Source organism: Micropterus salmoides, unplaced genomic scaffold (assembly GCF_014851395.1).
Source record: "Micropterus salmoides isolate LMB-PRFRI ecotype aquatic unplaced genomic scaffold, ASM1485139v1 Ms_hic_scaffold_12, whole genome shotgun sequence".
Classification (NCBI taxonomy): Eukaryota; Metazoa; Chordata; class Actinopteri; order Centrarchiformes; family Centrarchidae; genus Micropterus; species Micropterus salmoides.
In genome coordinates this window covers 7,352,932-7,371,958 of record NW_024040263.1, presented here as the reverse complement: position 1 = coordinate 7,371,958, position 19,027 = coordinate 7,352,932, and the positions used below count along the sequence as shown (strand labels likewise).

Below are 19,027 nucleotides of genomic sequence, written 5' to 3'. Positions count from 1 at the left end.
GCATGAAAGTGTGCTTCATGTTGTTATATACTATACCCACATTCAACAGTGATGATTTCATATTTCTAATCCAAACCAGTTATGTTTTTTATTTGTCATACATATAAATTGTAGGTATCGTACAATCTGTTAATTACTTTTTCACCCTAACCTCTGATGAATCATAGATATTTCAGAGACAAAAATGTAGTCTAATAGAATTGGACCTTAATTTATATGGGACACTGCTAACTTTGCAGTCAAACCTAAAAGGTTATTTTGCTCGGTTTAATTGCATTTCTTGCTTTGATGATTTGGATATATTTGTTTTTCTCTTCTCATCTACACAGTTATAAAACAAAATTTGGATTTTTGGTAGTTGTAAATTCTGCTAATTGGCTTTTGTCCTGTGAGTTTCTCTGCGCCCCTCTGAGACTTTATTATAGTGAAGGGGTTTCCATGCCCCTGTGATTCTGGTAACTCTGTTGTCAGAGGCAACAGCTTTTTGTAGGGTCTCCCAAGGCAAATTGGTCCCAGGTGAGATACTACCAGAATGGAAAAAAGCAACCAGGCAAAGGTGGGAGGGTTCTGCTTGGGGACTCCATAGTTGTGCTTAGAGACAAAAAAACTTGGAATGACTGGGAGAATAGCCTGATCTGAACATGGGTTATTTTATTATAGGTCATTTAAAAATATGGTTCTTCAAAATTATGTACCAGAACACCAAAAGGCTACATTTATATTGCACTTTTGCACATTTATATTGCACACTCACAAAAACGGCTGCAAGCTACCACGCGGGGTTCTGGCCGACCATCCCGAGCAATTTCAGCATGCTGCACATTTTGACGCATCGACAGGAGAAGGTGGTGTTGTGAACAAACAGTGTGGATTTGTGCATTTTATATCAAATAATTTGGAGACTCAAAATTCCTTCTCTCTCTCTGAGAGAAAGGGGGGGGGGGGGGGGGGGGGTGAGATATCAACTCTCAACAGACGGCTGAAGAGACCCCAAAGGAAGAGGTGAAAGGTTTGCTTTCCTTAAGTGCTGTTTCTGGGCAGTTTGATCATAAAACTTGCTACCTCTGGTGCAGCAGCCAGATAAGGCTCGGTGCCTGACTGTTAAAATGACAAAGAAACACTAACCAGAGATCAGCTTCCTCCTAAACAGCCTATCATAACTCTTTTGGAAAGAGGGCAGGAAACCCTAAACTGATAATTAATTTTGCAGTGTTTTAATTTTCAGCGAGGTCACCTGACATTGCCTCATTTTATGTTGTAACCAATGCTTTGTTCCCAACACTTTGACACTTCCTTTAGAAAGGATATGATAAATAAATGTCATCCTATACTCGATTAAATTTCCAGCTCAAATTTAAAGTTAAATCAATAAATTCCCCAGATCCTGAGCAGAAGATTGTTAAAAGGAATAATCAAAGCTATCTTCATGTAAACAGAGCTCCCCCAAGTGGACAAAATAAGTATTAAATGCTATCGGTCTGAAATGTCGTTTAATGTATAAATGTCACTGTGTATTTACCTGTTCATAATCTGATGCCATTCAAGCGCCCAGCGTGCCATGTCTCCCGGCAACGCCCTAAGAAGTTCGACCCGGTGCAGCGAAGGCCCTTTGTTCCTTCCAAGCCACATATGCGAAGCGCCACGACCTCGGCTTTTTCCCTCGTTTCCAGCAACTTATTTGTTTTCTTTTCTTTTCTTTTCTTTGTTAAAAGTTATCAGACCGTTAAGTTACACTAGTTTAATTCAAGAACGACCAAGTTCTTTTTAAGCTTTATTCAACTTACACTGCTCCCACTGACGTCCGGACCCAGCCACGTGGGCCTGCCAGCAGTAACCCAAAGGACATCAAAAAGAACAGCCAGACCGAGGACGGTCAACACTGGAGTGTTTTTCTTCATTCAGACATGGAGAACCGGAGAACCCCCGGAAAATTCCCAAGCAGAAAGCCAGGAATCGGGCAGCTGGCGTGGAGACCTGTACAACAGGCCGAGGCAGGCTGACGACCTCAGTGATGTCCAATAGTCTGTTAGTCCATTATCTTTAACCCTTAAAATTCCTAGACAAATTTAACCGAGTTAGTATCATCTAACTGCTAATCTAGCTGCCCCTGTGAATCAAATTCTCCCCACAATAGAACTCCACATCCTCATTGTCTAGCCATTGTTTATTTCTTTGATGTATATTTAACTGCATTTTTATGTCACCTTAGTTAATTAATAAATTTCACAGTAATCACAGGAATTGTGTGTGTGTGTGTGTATTGCCTACCTCCAAGTCCCTGCCACGAGAATTTACCCCTTCGATATGAGACTGACTGATTGATTTAAGATAACTGAGCGATTATTAACTAACTGATCACTAGTGGGTAATTTTATAATTAGAGGTCTGGGTAGCAATTAAATCTCCGGTGGTGCCCCGCGAAACGAGAGCTTTATGAATTAATATTCTCTGAATATTAAAATTCATAATTTTGTATTAATTCTCATAAGTTTATTAATATCATGAGTAGACATGCTAAAAGTGGGGATGAGTTCAATCAACCCTATGATCAGAGGACAACCCGCTCTACCACCTGCACCACAGCCAGAAAGGAGGCTGCTGTGTACTCCAGATTCAGGAACAATATAGTTTGCCTATTCAATATATATGGATGCCTACTGTTGGAATATAGAGTTCCTGGGTCATTCATATGAGCCACCCAGTCTTGTACAACTGGAGTAACAGCAGTGTCATTGGATTCAGTGGGTTGCATGGTTGTGCCTTGTCACCAGTTCTGTTCGTGATTTACATGGGTAGAGTCTCAAGGTGCAGCCAAGGACATCAGGATTGCATACCTGCTTTTTTTCCAATGATGTGACCTGCTTTTTTTCCAGTGATGTAATTCTGTTGGCTTCATACATTGATGCAGTTTACAGCCAAGTGTGAAGCAGCTGAGAATAGAATCGGCACCCTTCAAGTCATGAGGCCATGATACTGTGCCATGGGCTTTGGGTTGGGCGCGAGTTCCTGTCCCAAGTGATGGAGTTCAAGTATTTCAGGGTCTTGTTCACAAGTGAGCGTGAGATTGACATGCAAATTGCTGTAGCACTGGCATTGATGTGGGTATTGTATTCGACTGCTGCCTGTTAACTTTTACATCTTAAGCTTCTATCTCATGGCTTGTTATTTTATTATTTTTTATTGTTTTATATATTATATACTGTCCAATATTAGTCACCGTATCAGTATCACTATTTGGTCAGCCAATTAATTGGGCTGAACTCTGGCATTTTGAGATCATTAGCATAAGCTGATTCCTGCACTCACAAGGCCAATAAACAAACAATGTGTGTGGACACATCTGCCGACAACCTTGTCAGTGTGGCTGCTATGTAACGATGTTAGCGCTCCCCGTTGTGAGTTTTGGGAAGGTGGTAAAGGTGGTTTCAAGCCTTCAATTTTGTCAGTCACTGTCATCCATTCAACATGTTAACACGTTTCTCCCATCCTAAATGACAGCAATACCAACAGGTAAACGTTTTGTTCACATGAACAATCACCTTTGAATCTTCACCTTTTGGTTGCACATTTTCACACAGCTTCCACATCCACACTAGGGGGCGTTGGAGTATTTTTTTTCTCTTTCAACTTCACTGACAGAAATGACTGACCTGAAAACAAAACAACCATTTATCCAATTAGATGCTAATTGGAGTGTGTATTATTTTTTTGTTTTGTGTCAACCATAGCTCTCTTTTGTCAGATTTTATTTTTAACCAGCTACACACAAACTGGGGTTTAAAATGTTCACTGCAGCTGTAGCTGTGATGCCTATGGGATGTGTTAGGACATATTTCAGAGAGCTGTACAACACTGACCTCTCTCCAACTGCTGCCTTTCCTCTCTCTTGACCTGTGACCTCAAAGCCATATCCTCATCTTTACTGACACATTAATCTAAAATTGTGTGAGGGTTGTGCCACCTGGTGCCTATCAAGAAAATAACACATACACCCACACAGGCTGCCTGTCAGTGTGTTTAGAGACCCCCCCCCCAAATTCCTTTCATCTACTTTCGTCATAAGCCCATCTTATGCCTCTCTCATGAAATGCAGATACTGCAGCAATATTTTAAGACATGAGGAAGAGAACAATTAATATCTGATTTACAAAGATGTACAGTAGCAGAGCCAAAACATTGTACTTAAAATTCTCAAAATGAATACCCTATAGTATATTCATAGGGCACGTGATTCAGGCCTGAAACCAGCAGAGCTTTGCAACTGATCACATACTTTGCATTGTTTCCTTAAGAGTGGATTGTTTTGCTAAGTGATTTTCATACAAATGCCTGAGGAGAATTATTCCCACGAATCCCTCATAGACTGCATTATATTAGTAGCTTACCAGAAGTACCAGAAGAAAGAGTCAGAGGAGGCTTAAGCCTTATCACAAACCTGATTGTATTTTAGAGAGGGGGATTCTTGTCATTGAGGGATTTTCTGCTTTGTCATTCTGTACAGGATTTCCTTCTGCCGGGGGAAAAGTATTCCTATTTGCTTTCTCCTAAGCAACTTCCTCCCTCAAAGGCTGCTCAAACAATACATCCAACACAGGTGGCTTTCTATTTGAAGAATTTGAATAAAATGAGTGCATCAATAAAATAATGAATAGATAAATAAACCTTGGCCAACATGATGAGGTCACTTACATTTTTTAGTTTCTATTCACTCAAAACCTAATTTCCTTCCCCACCCCTCCACCAAAATACAAGAATGCAACCTGGTTCCTCTCCTACATTGACTGACACATGTGTTAATGTTTTGAAATATGTCTGTTTTAATTTCCCTTATTTACTGATCTTTGTGCAAGACCTTTGTTATGGCCTTCCTTGTTCTATTTATTATGTGCGACTGCACTGTTAATTATTTTTTATTCAATGTATTTATTTTAAGTTGTGTGGACCCCAGAACGACTAGCAAACACTTTGTGGAAGCTAAGTAGGATCCAAATGAAAAATAATGGATGTACTAACACGAGATCGAAGACACATCTCCTAAAAAGCTACTATTGTTTGTTTTCTGACATTGTTAATGTAACTCTTCTAATATATGTGACTTGACCTGTAAATGTTAACAAATTAATTTGCCTTTAAAAATGGTCCTTCAAAGTGTGACATAGATAGAAATATTGGTTTCTGTTGTGCTGACTTCAGGAATTAGGCTACTGTCGTTGAAAAGTGGGTTAACTCATCCCCGGTCTGCCCATAGTATTGTTTGTCCAGCTTTTTGCCAAGCTGCAGTCAGTGACAGTGTAAGTGCTGTGCTGAGCCAGGTGGTGACGCAGGTAGGTATGAGCCTGGCAGGGAATGGTGGTGAGTTTTCACCAGGTGGTGAGTAAAACTGGCATTGCCCTGTACTGCATAATCCAAGCTCACTATTTGGCAGATATAGAGAGTCAACTTTAGCATTTGCTGCACTCTGCAACACAGACGTAAATGTATGTAGCCTATCTTTCTATGTGTATGATAAATGAATATACTGGGTGTGTCTATTTCTTGTAGACTATAATAGAATCAATAAATCACCCAATCTAGCAACCTATCAATTTTTTTGTGGAATTCATCTTGTCTTATCAACTGACTGTTCATACACTGTAAAATCAATCTTTAGTATAAGGTACAACATTGTCTTTATCTTTGAGTATATACGCCATGCTCAAAAGTGTATAAAAGCCTAAATAACTAATGTATAGACATTCATTGACAAATAATTGTTACATTTTCAGAATGCTTTAAATTCATGAATAATCATGTTTCAAAAATGATTCAACTTTGTTGTTATGTTACCTAGTTGTACAATATTTAAAATATTTCTCTAGAGAAAGTTTTGTAGTTTACACACTGTTTTGTAATGTAAATATTCTGCTACCTACAGGTTTCAGCTGAACCTTCTACTGTCTTTTATTGACTTTCCAAATGCCTTTATTGGAGCATTATGTGAGTATTTTCTTTTCTTACACCTGTTTTGTGATTGTTGATTTGTGATGTGCAAATTAATAAAATTTTTCTGTGATGACTTTACAAGATAGACATTGCAGCTTTTTTTTAAATACAGTTTTTGAACACATTTCAGGCCAATGAGGATGAGCCTGAGCATGAATTTCATTGTTGCCAGCTCCTGACTATATTAGCAGAACAATAGAGAGCATTAGGACCCTGAGGCAGGGAGGGCTTCCCCCCCTCTCATTATCCGTTGATTTGACAGTTTCAGCGACCGACGACCAGTCAGAGGAAGGATGAGGAGCGGAGAAGGAGGCGGCTTGCGTTACCCTTAAGTTTTGTAAATTTTCTTCGTTGTTTGAACGGTCCACTGCAATGTCTGTCAAACACAGCTGCTCTTTATTCGACACATTTTCAACCGGATATTCCCGAGTTGGCGCTTGGATTAACGTTGCTGCTCCTGTTGTGTTTTTGTAGGTGACAGTCAATCAAATAATTCATCTGATCGGTCAGGACGGGTTCAGTTTCTGCGGACAGATTATTTGTCGACTTGTTTCTCATTTTGGGAGCTGTGTGCCAACGTTTCGACTTGTAACTAGCAGCCGGCGCAGCAAGTAGTCACACTTGACTGGAAGTGGAGGCTGAGACGCACACGTGTTATCCTCCTTCCTCCGGCAGCACCGAGATTTAAACACACTCGGGATAAAGTAGTTTTTCTGTGGGATTTCGTTTAAAACACGGACGACGGCGTGGCAGACAACATGTCGCTAAGCAGAAGTATAGAATTTGAACACTTTGAGGAACGAGAGAAACCTCAGCGGACACCGAGGACCAACTCAGGCTCTGGGTCCCAGTCTGGCTCCAGAGGCAACGGTCTGGTCCCCAGCCCGGCGCACAGTGCGCACTGTAGTTTTTACCGCACACGCACTCTCCAATCCCTCACTTCCGAGAAAAAGGCCAGAAAAGTGCGGTTTTACCGCAATGGGGACAAATATTTTAAAGGTTTGGTGTATGCAATTTCTAACGACCGGTTCAGGTCTCTGGATGCTCTGCTCATGGAACTCACACGGTCCCTGTCTGACAATGTCAACCTTCCTCAAGGAGTCCGGACGTTATACACGTTGGATGGAGGCAGGAAATCACCAGTCTGGATGAGTTAGTAGAGGGTAAGGGTGATGATGGATTTAACAACCACTTCCTGTCACTGCAAATCATGACAATGCTCAGTACTTGATTATATTGATGCTAGATAATGTGCATTGATTCAGACCTGCAATTGATTTTATAAAAGCTAGGGGTTGCCTTGAGCATTGGCTAAATGGTCCATACAAATATACTACTATAGCCTGAGGGAAGTTATTCCACATGTTTAAAAGGTTGAAGGGCTGGCCCCTAATGGCTCTACCTAGTGTATTTAATATGTATGTTGTCAGTCAGCAAAGTTGTCAATGGCAAACAGAAGCTTACTTTAGTGCTTTTATGCATAGATCCACTGTACTGTAGCCTATCTATACATTTATCCCTGGAGAACATCACAGTATAAGGATGCAATGCAGAGCTTCCCTTGCATCATTCACATCATTTGCATCATTGACATAACTGTTCTGACATGGCTGACCCAGTGCCGCGCAAGCAGACAAGGAGACCCCTTCTCATTGCAGCTTTAGTTCCACTCAGGCTTTTACTAATCTGTATCAGTATCCATTGATCTGGACTCTCTTCCCTCTCTTTAGTATGTACAGTATTTGTGAGCTGAGTTTGTGTGGGCTTCAAAGTGCCTTGTGTGCCTCCTAAGTGCACTCCTGCGTGAGAATGAAAGAGTGTGATGAATGTCTATGTTGTTGCAGTGTTGTTGTTGGCTCTTTTAAAATGATCTCACCCTTGGGGCTTGAAAGATTGATGTTTCCCTCGCACATCCAGTGTCTGTTCATTGCTTGCTGCTAGAGATAAGGGGTTTTAATGTCGGAAATGTAACTCATATTTGGAAACTAGTATGATAAAGTCATCATTTATAAACTAAAATATTGGAGTTTTAAAATACCAGCTACTAGTGAATGTCTCACACTGCTATCACCCTGCAGTCACTGCTATATGATAAGTTTAGTCATTTTTGTAAGGAGTTGGAGAACTGATACGACTCTCTTGTCAAATATAGCCGTGTGCATTAGCATACATGTTTTTCTGTAAAAAACACCATCAAACGTAGTCACACACTGCAAACACCAATGGGGCACAATCTTCTCCTACCCTTTCACCTTCCTGCTGTGTTGTTCATCCTGCAGGGACAGTGACCTCTCAGTAATGAGTTAATCTTAATGTTCAGCCCTGGCATTGTGTCTGTCTGCACCGTGACCTTCCTGCAATCCTCTTTTAACATAAGAGGTTACTGCTGTGCCACACACACTCAGGATCCACTGAACTCTTACTGCAGTCATTATTCTCAAATACTGATCTATTTTCATCTCACATCCGCCTAAAAGTTTACTCTGTGCTACACTCATTTCCTATGCCCCATCCCCCGAGTGACCGGGGAAGATTTAGGCCAGCGCCTGATCTGAATTCTGTAGCATCGCAAGTTTGGCAGTTTGTGCAAATGTTGTTTTGGTGCATTGGGTCTGGTACAGAGCACTCTGCCCCTGCACTTCTGCACTTATATGTACAGGACATTGTAGCTAAACGAGGATCCTGGTTATATATTCAAAAATCATTAGTTCTGTCCAGAGTACTGCTGATGCTTCAACAATTCATTTTGTCTGCAGTTGTTTTGTTTTCAAGAGAGTCAATTCACCCAAATCACAAGGAAAAATTCTTTTTACCCCTAGTGTTGTCTGGCAGTGCAGATTATTTGTTTTTGTTATCTAGGACTTTTGTTTAATGGAATTTCCTGCATGGTGCTGAAAGCATCGAGAAATTACCTATATGTTACCAGAGACAATGTCCCTGTTGCTTAGCATAATTCACTGGCCCTCACTTTAGACTGTTTTTGATTTTCAGATTTTTGTGGTGTGGGTAAACTCCGACATGAGATGTACTGCAGGTGGGCCAAGCACCAGTGTCTTGTCCTTGTTTACTCACCCATTTAATGGAAAGAGAGAGGGGACATTACTGCACAGCTCAGCAGTTTGCCTCCATTGACTGAGGCCTGCTGGAGCTGTTTTGTGTGGAAATCCAATAAGAACCATTCACATGGTGTCCTTTTTGGCTGATGGGATTACGCAGCCAACCAGACAACTTGTAGGGTTTTTCCATAGTATGGGAGGTAGGCGCACCAAGCCATGCCATGACCCAGACCACAAGCACTCAAGCCGCACTGGCACAGTCCGAGTGTTGTTCCACAGCACAGCAGGGTAAAGTGGTTGACCTTGATGACATGTTGGAGGTGTGCTAGTCACAAACCATAGTAAGAGCCATAAAAGCCAAAAGAACACATTGCATTTTCTATAGTCTAACTGCTTCACAATAAAAGCATAAGGCAGGTTTGCCAATGTAAAGCTTCAAGGTTCAATTTGTATCAGCAGTAAACTGACACAGTTCCAATATGACTGAAAGCATCAGTAAACAGTAAGATGATGCTGATATCAGTACAAGTACAAATAGGAACACAGGAGGTGAAACTAAACTCCAAACCTCAGAGATTCAGGTAGAAGCTACTTTTTTTAAAAACTCAAGCAGACTGACACAGGCTCATGGTTACAATGTGGATATATCGGGCTGCTGATGTAGAAATTCTAGTAGGGACAATGGCGAGAGTATAAGCCAAGTGGTTTTCAAGACAAGAAAGTGGAAAAGTATATGAAGGCATAAAAACATAAGAAACGTTGTGTATTCTATAACTTTGTTGAATTCATGGTGTACTCACTAACAAAGTAGAATGACTACTGGTCGGCTGAATAAGAGCCCTGATCCAGGTGTGTCAACTTACCTGTCATGGTCCTGAAGAAACACACCCGTTTCTGGATTTCATTGCTCATGAAGTTTCTTTAAGGGAGAATGTTAAAAATCTGGATTCATTCTAAACAGGTCATACTTCTTAAGGAAGTAGTGAGAAGAAACAAAAACACTTCTTTGTGTTAGTGCCCCCATTAGAGAGGTACTCCAGTGATTTAGTGCACTTTCATTAAGTTAAGGAACTCACAGGAGACAGATTACAGAACAGAAAGGTCAAATTTGAAGCGAGCAGGTGAAGTCACTAGTATGGGCCAAGCTCCAAAAACACTGGATCTTACATTTCCCCTAATGCAGCCATTAGCATATAATTTCGTTTAACCCTCCCTGTCTGAAAAATGCACACATCTTTCAAACTCCATGCCCACAGTATGTTACGCAGTCTGTGTTCCAAGCCCATGTCAAGATAACCCTGATGATATCTCAGACTTTAAAAAGCTCCCTCTAGTGCCACAGAAGACCACATACAAATGTTTTCACAGGCTGAGTAGTAATCCTCATGATAAGTAAATTGATTTTTATGTGTAAAACTGGTGGAATGCTGCAGTAGAGCTACATTCATAGAGCTACACCTCAAAAGTTCAGCTAGCTCCAGGGCTAGCTGAACTTTTGAGGCTTAATTAAATACTAACTTTTGTAATGAAAATACTCCCCTAAAATAAATTGTCTTTAATTTATACATATTTTGAAATGTTCCAATATAGTGAATTACCTAGATTTGTTATGATTGCCTGGATACTTTCAGTTTTAAACCATTTTAATTTCAATTATGTTGGATTAATAAATTTACAGTTTTAGAAGCCATTCAGTCATGAATATTTTTGAATGTATAATTTGTTGAGGCTCTTGGGATAAAGCTCCAGGCTAACACTCAGCTGCATTGTGAATGTATGCTTGTTGGATAGATGAAGTTGTGGTCCTCTGTTTCTTGGTAGTACTAGGCCTTTAGTCACTCTGTGATCACTAAATGTGAAATTCTGCTCAGCAAAAGATTAAACATCAAACTTTTCAATTAGGCTGTGGCCTGTTGGTGTATCAGCCACCAGAAACCAAAAGTGTGCTGGTTAAGCTGGTCCTCTTCCTTTTACCACAGTGGTGAGTATTATGTCAGCAAACCAGAAGACCATACATGCTGAGAATATCATTGGATCATGGGGTCACTTCATTGTTTGGTTCTTACATTGCCTTGATATTAACAATGTTTCATGATTCCCATTTACTGCCATCACTTGGATTTTAGATTGGTGACAGCTGTGTGACCGCTGCAGTAAAAGCTGTTGGACTGGTTAGACAGCTCTGTTACGGTTGACCTCATCTGTCGTCCACATGAGGACAGCAGCCAGTGGCGGGTGGCTGGGGCTCCCCTCACATCACTGAGGGATGTAGCACCTGAGATCCCTGCACCTCTGGGAATAGACTTGTCACTAGTCACCATCTGAGGGCATTTATGTATTTTGCCAATGTTCCCCAGATGAATGACAGCCCCAGTTATATTTTGTTTTTAGTTTTCAACCATAGCTCAGTCCCCCCAGCTGTGGCCTAGCCTTTTAATTAGCCCTTGGTTAATTGCAGGCTTAATAAAACCAGGTGTCGTGGGACACGCTGTCTCATATGGCCTTCTTACACTGCAGCCCAATTCGTTTGTCGTGACACATATCAGATAACTAAGATTTTATAGATTGGATTTGACTCTTAGTTAGTAAAATTAACAACTTACCAAAATATACTGAATGATCTTTTTCATCTAGCCCTGTAAAGTTAGAATTTACAGTATGTAAAGTAGATATGTTTCGTGAAGTATCTGTTAAGCATACGTTGACTCTGAGAGATGATCATGTGTTTTCAGACACACGGATGAATGTAGCATGAAAAGAAAGCATCTTTCACTTTCCCTCTCTTACTCAGCATTGAGTTTCTCAACCAGCTCTCGGCCTTCAAAACAATCCCCAGACATTCTTGCTGTGGTTTTCATTTACCGGCCAAGCCCCTGTACTTGTCCCATGACTTTCTTAAGGGGAAACATTTGCGTGTTTACTGTTCGAATGGAATGCTGGCAGATAAAACAAAATGCTTTGCATTGGAGGAAGGCCAGTGCAGCAGCTCAACAGCTGAAAGGGAGAGAGGACAGTGTTACACTGGTCTGGCCTCTCAGTGTGCCTTTTTGTTTCAGCTGAGGAATGTTAACTCTTTGTTGTTCCAACAGTTTTGCGTGAGGTGGATTCTGATGTGTTGCATGTTTTATTTTTAGAATTTCTTAGATGTGGATATGGTTTGCAAAATATCCATGTTTGGACTTTCAATTCTACCAACTTTTGTCTTCCTCCAGGTGAGAGCTATGTGTGTGCATCAAATGAATCCTTCCGCCGTGTGGAGTACACCAAGAACGTTAACCCCAACTGGTCCCTGGGCAGCAAGACCGGCACATCGCGCTCCCTCTCCTCTCTCATCCCGCTGAAGAGTGAGTTGCAGCGTGAGTCCAAGGACTTTATCAAACCCAAGCTAGTCACGGTCATCCGCAGCGGTGTCAAACCCCGCAAGGCAGTACGGATACTGCTCAATAAGAAGACCGCACACTCCTTCGAGCAGGTGCTCACCGACATCACAGATGCAATCAAGTTGGACTCTGGGGCCGTGAGGAGACTGTACACGTTGGAGGGCAAGCAGGTGAGTCTGTCCTGATGCATGCTTGTTTAAAGACTGGATGGTAATTGCAGCCCTGATGATCACCAAAGCAAACTCATGCAAAATCAGACAGTTAAACAAGGCCAACCTCTTGTTCTTGCCAATATCTATGAACTCATTGACTAAAATTACATAACATGACAGTTAGAGGGAGGTAACTGTATTGTTTTCAGTGAGATGAGATCGGATTATGTGTATATGAAAACCAGATGGAGCTGCTATGCTGAGCTTTTTGGCCCAAGGTTTTATCTCCAAAAACTGCTGTGATTTATAGGCTTCAGCTGTGTCAGCATTCTAGGTAATTACTTTCCGTTTAATCATCCATACATAATTACACACCACAATTATTTCAACAAGGCACTAATGAATACACTTAAGAGTTCAGGCCTTTTGCCATATCCATCAGTATGGTTTCCTCCTTATCTCACCCGCCTCTGTAAAGTCATGAGAGACTGTTCATCCAGGAGATAGATGCATAGATATATATGTGTAGTATGTGTGTGTGTGTGTGTGTGTGTGTGTGTGTGTGTGTGTGTGTATATGTTATTATTCCATCTGAAATTTTCATTGAGGGTCCTTGGTGTTTTGAGATTAGGTAAGCTTGAACACATGGGGCCCCTAATCAAAAAGATTTATATGGCATTGTCTCATCTGGTAGACATCTTAGATAACTGTTATTACTTTGTTTTAACTCTCCTCTCACAGAATTATTTATCTTAAAAGAGGTAAAGTTTTTTAAAGTAAAACATAAACAAAATAAAAGTACTAGGTTAAAATAAAAAAATAAGTTCCATGAAGTGAATGTAAAAGCTTTGTCACCTTAGATCTTAAGCTTTGGGAGAGTTGAGGGGTTTGTGTGAGTTTGTGCAGGGCTGAAATGCAGTTAAGATGTCTGCAGTGTTTCCCATTAATTAACGAGACTATGGCGGTCCGCCACAGTCTAATTTGTTCCGCCATAGTTTCAAAATAAACCAAAGCTATGTTAACATTAAAGACAGAACGCTGCTCTCCTCTGCTGTAAACTCACGCTCACACACTTTTGCATCCGGCTCGAGACAACCACTATTCTTTTGAGGTAATTACTGTAACGTTTGCACAGCGTGATTCCACTGTCTCTCGTTTATGAGGTCATAGCAGCCGCTAAATTTGGAGTGCACACGTTTTAGAGCCTTTATGGTAAATGCAATTAAAAGGAGCAGAGCGAGTGTATATATACTTATATAATTTATCAAATGACATCAGACTTGGTGAATGTAGCGGGACGATACACATGTGACAAAGTCCGGTTTTCAAAATAAGGTTTTAACATAACGTATACAGTATGGAAATAAGATTAATTGGATTATATTCACAGGAAGTATAAAATATGTTACATGTGCCCATAAAAGTAAAATAAAATGGAAATTAGTTACAAATAATTTATTGTTGCTGGAAAAAACATTAAAGAAATTAGTTGACTTTTTTGCTGTTTCATCACCGTTTATATCTATACAGTGTGTTCATGATCAAATTGTTTACTAGAGTTCTTAATAGATCTAGCCTCTTTATTTTGCTTTTAAAGTGCACCAAATGAAAGCACTTAACTTTAAAATGTACAAATTTTTCTCCCGGGGGGGCATGCCCCCGGACCCCCGAGATGATTGAAGTCCACCCACCATAGTCTCACAAAGTCCTGTGGGAAACATTCTGTCTGAATCATATAGTTGGGTCAGACAGAATCACATTTTAAAAACTGAAAAGCAAAGTCTAAACAGATAAGTGCGGAGATAAATAAAGTGCAGAATGATGAGGACATTAAACAGGCCTCTGATGATTAAATATTTAAAGTAGTTTAATTGTCTGGCAAGAACATGGACTTTGTCTAGATTAGTAAATAACAAAATTGATCACATTTCAGGTTTTTGTGCAGATGAAAGAAAAAAGACTCTTCAAAGTGTCAAAAGAAAGGATTTCTCCCATATTTAAGGCAGATGGACTCAAATATAATGACTGACTACTGATTTGTTTTACTTGGTAGATGCAGCTGAATGAAACTGCTGTTTAGTCAGTGGATTTAAAAGCTCACTGTTATGATGATAACAAAAAACATTTGAAATATTTATTTGTGTGTATGTATTAATCTTAAGTGGTGGAAAGAGGGGGTGGGATCCACGGGAACGCCTTTCCAGGAGTGAAAGTTGGGAGAATTCCCTTTTAGCTGTTTTTGGCATGGTTTCTAAAGCGTGTTTATGAAACAAATATAATTGTTATGCTTGAATGCACCACATATCCAGCTGTGGCATTGCAGGGTCCCGGGAACCAGTCCCCAGAGCAAAACCCAAAGTAGCATTACAGTGTCAGTTACAGCGTTGTCATTGCTACTGGCTACAGTTGTGCTGGAATTTGTGGTGATGTTGATAGGGACGTGTTGTGTGTATCTGAGGAATGAGATACTGCGTCCGAAGGGACACCGTAAACTCACTGCTGACGCACCCTATTTTTCCTGTGATTATGCTAACGTTACATTGTGAACAATAAAGCCATGTTAAAATCATAGAAACCCTACTCTCTGTCAGCTCTAATGCAAACACAACACGGAGCGAAGTCAGTGGTCAGCAAAGCAGAGAAGCTGCACTGGAGAAGTGAAGATAACTCAAGTTGATGATGACTACACTTGTTACTGTAAGTAAGTGCATTAAAACCTTAACGAGTAAAAAGCCAATTCTTAAATCAATACACCTGTAAACCTGTAGAAAGCATATTATAGTGTATATAGTGAATTTGCTGTTGTAAACGTTACTGTTGCTGCTCCAGAAACAACATTTAGTTATATTTGAAATATTAAATTCTGACCCTGTTAGGAATTTATTCTAGTTAATGTAACGTTAGTCTTGATTATTTGACAAATCATGTGTTTATTTTTGTTGTTGGACAGGAGAGGAGAGAGCATGAGAGCAGAGAAGCAGAGCAGAGAATAGTAGAACATGTTTTAGGAAGCAGAATAAAAGGCGTCATCAAGCCTGGCATATAGATAAAACTATATATATATATATATATAAAATGTTTTTTGTTTGGTCCCAAATACCACTGAAGCGTTTTGGTTGCTTTTAATGTTTTTTTAGAGCAGTTTCTCAGCTGTGTTTGGAGACACACAAATAACGTTGTGTTTATTCATACAATCAAGAAAAAGTGGCGAGCCAATACTGTACTCTCCTGTTTTCAAATGTTTAAACTGAAAATCCAAAGTGTGACAACCACACCAGCTGATGTTTGCTTCCTGTAAGCTGACAGAAATCTTTCTAGGCTGGACAGTCCAGACAAATGATTCATGAGAGTAGCAATCACCTCTGACAGTGCCTACCCAGCATCCTTTCTGTCAAGCCAGTACTGTACAGGAGCACAGTTTCTAGTGACGTTTTAGAATTATATAATAGTATGCAGTATGTCATCTTATTTATTTACATTACCTTAGCTTAAAGTTGACTAATCTGTTAATTGGAGGTCATATGAGTTCCACAAGCCTTTAACCAATAGCCATCTAGAGTTAGCTGTCCTGCTAATCAGTTTAATTAATGGCACTCAATTATAATCAATTTTTTATACACCTTTTTAAATGTTAAATCCAAACTGAGTCACACAGGACAGAAAACAGCTACACTGCTTTTGCTTTGTATGGGTTTAACTTTGTAAAGCATGCTGCCCTCTGGCAGTGTCCACAGCTGCCCACATTAATGCCTCTGCCCTGTTAGATTCTCCACTGTGGTTAATTTAGTCCCATAACTGTGACATAAAGCCTTGATGTGTCTCTATTTCCATCTCTAAGTAGAGTCCAAGTAGATCAGCCATGCAGACCAGCTGTTCTTTCCAGGCATTTCACTCTGTGTATTGCCAGGAATGTTGCATTAGACTTCATGGGGTGCATTTAAATAAACTAACTTTGGTGCTTGTGATACATTTGTGATGCCCACCCTGTCTTCCCAGCTATCCAGTTTTTAGCTATGGTGAGAGGTAACAATTTAACTCATCGTTTGAAGTGAGAAGGCTGGGAAGTTATTAGACAGACTGCAAGGGAGCAGCCTTCCTTTGTTAAAAGTTGGAAAGTGGTTGAGGGTGTATCTGCAAACACATGCTTTTATGTTTATAATTGATGTGACACATGATTAATAAATGACTTTCACAATTGTCTTTAAAAAAAAAACGTTTCGTGCTTTTATATTTTGATGCATTTTTTTGTTTGTTTTTACACAGGCTGTGTACCAGTCTGCACGACATGCATAACATGTAGTTGTTAAAGCTTTACTTAAATATCCCATTATTTAAGCTTTACTTTTCAAAATAAAACTCATCATTTACATTCATGCCTATACTTGTGTCTTGCCCATAAATAGATGATGTGTCACGTGGTCAGGATGACTGTAGAATTCATCATATCCCAATATTCTTCCTCAATACTCACTCTTGTAGCTTTGCCTAAAAGTGAGATTTCATTGTGCAACTCAGACAAGAAAGTAAAAAAACAAACTCATGCCTAAACGGTTCTGCTATTGGATTAAAGATGGATGGGAGCCAATTCAACCACCAACGTAACACCAACATTTATGGTACAGTACATTCAGTAAGAGTGGGTGTATGGAAAAGTCGTGATTTCTTTGTAACTGTTTGTATTTTAAATCATAAACCAGTCATTTTTAGTCGTGATTTAGGACATGTACTACACAATCTTTTGGGATTATACATTACAGTTGACACATTACATCTGTCATGCTGACAAGTGTGTCATTTAGCTTCCTTAGATATTCACCACAAGGTTTTTGATGATAAACACATCAGCCATTAGTTACAGCAGGCTTTTTTTCTAGCCTCTTTTGATAGATGACTCCTTTTCCCTGCTAGAGCAGAAATCCATCCATCGATCCCTGTAAAGTTCACCGCCATCAAATGAATGCTAAGCGTTTCTCATTTTACTGGGCTGTGTTAACAGTGTGTCCTACATGGTGTCACCAAATGCTCAAGTCCTGTAGGCCTACAGAAATGCATTTAATTTTTGTTGATATGAGGCAGTTATCATTTAAGAAAACAGTGCTGGCAAAGATGATGTGGTTTGGCCCATTTCCATTAAGCCAATATTGAGAACACGATACATGTGATTATATGGTTCATCATTGTAAGCATAGAAATAATGTCAGAACAAGCCTTTTGGGTTGTTAACATCCAACAAGTTGTTTCTGTATATTTAGTCAGACAAGGGAAGTGTTATTTTAGATGTATCAAATTTGAAGCATTAAGCTTAGCTTTATTGAACTTTCTTCCAGCAGTATCCTGTACTTAAATGGTGTCTTTATAGACAATGTCAGTGTAATTTGGTTAGACAGTGTTTGAGAAATAAAATTATGTTCTAGTTTTTCAACTCTGTCACTTAACCTGAATCTGGTTTGCTGAATAAAATCCATAACAGGCTTTCTTGGTGCAAATGACTTTATCATCAATCATCATCAATAACATATTTTTGTTTTTTAGCAGCTTTAAGTAACCATCTGACAAAGTGTGGTGTTTCAGTCCCATCTGCCAGTGCAACAACCCTATTGCAGCAGCAGCACCCAGACATTGGAAAGACAACAAGTGTGTTCTTGAAATAATGTCTGACTTAAAAAACATAAATAAATAAAAGGTTTGCTTTGGCCTTGTCTTACTCTCTTGGTTTCAACAGGACTGTTTCAGAATTGAATTAAGACTCTATTTTAGAGGTTTAACCCATTAAGCCTGCACCCTGATCCTGAGGCCAGAGCTGGACACCCGACAGTATCCTTTCCATGATGATACAAGCCAGTTCCGTTTGAATGTTGAAGTCAGTTGGTGCTGAAGCCTCTTTTCACATCCTGAGAGGCCGTTTCCACTTTTGTGATCCTGTGAAAATCATGTATCTTCAAAACATCAACTTTTCACAAGCTAAAAAACGGCACTTTGATGCAATTACATTTTCTGCTAATCCAGCGGGTATTTAACTGGTTTATTTATTTTGACAATTATGAGAATTTTCTTAACCCATGAAGGAGCACTTAGTCTTTCAGATTGTCTGAATCACCAAATTTGTAGATACTTGGGTCCTTATACATTGAATGGAGCAGTGTGTGTGTGTGTGTGTGTGTGTGTGTGTGTGTGAAAAAAAATAAGTACAATGACTTTAGTGAAGAACGGCATTTCCTAATGTCAGTTCCCATTAAAAGAACATTGACCTTTTGAGAAGCTTGTTTGCCTTCAAACTACCTATTCAGACCAGAAGATCGATTTCAATTTAAGCAAGTCTTCAATATAGTGAGCATACCGTACACAAGACTAGAGGCTAGAGAGAGTCTTCATCAAAAGTAAAAAAGACATGTTGTCCAGCAACTCTTTGTGGTCGTCATACCTGAAAATGACCTTACATCAGTGCGGAAAGAGGCTT

General features: G+C 39.8%; 1 protein-coding gene across 1 annotated transcript in view; it reads left to right on the top strand.

Annotated features, from left to right (window-relative positions):
- Positions 1-6,260: 6,260 nt before the first annotated feature.
- The window catches only part of dclk2a (doublecortin-like kinase 2a), a 44,534-nt gene continuing 31,767 nt past the window's right edge, over positions 6,261-19,027 (top strand). The window contains 3 exon segments of the mRNA XM_038713123.1: positions 6,261-7,116; positions 7,119-7,145; positions 12,251-12,588. Coding sequence (XP_038569051.1) covers positions 6,741-7,116; positions 7,119-7,145; positions 12,251-12,588 — 741 coding nt within the window. The 5' untranslated portion in view covers positions 6,261-6,740.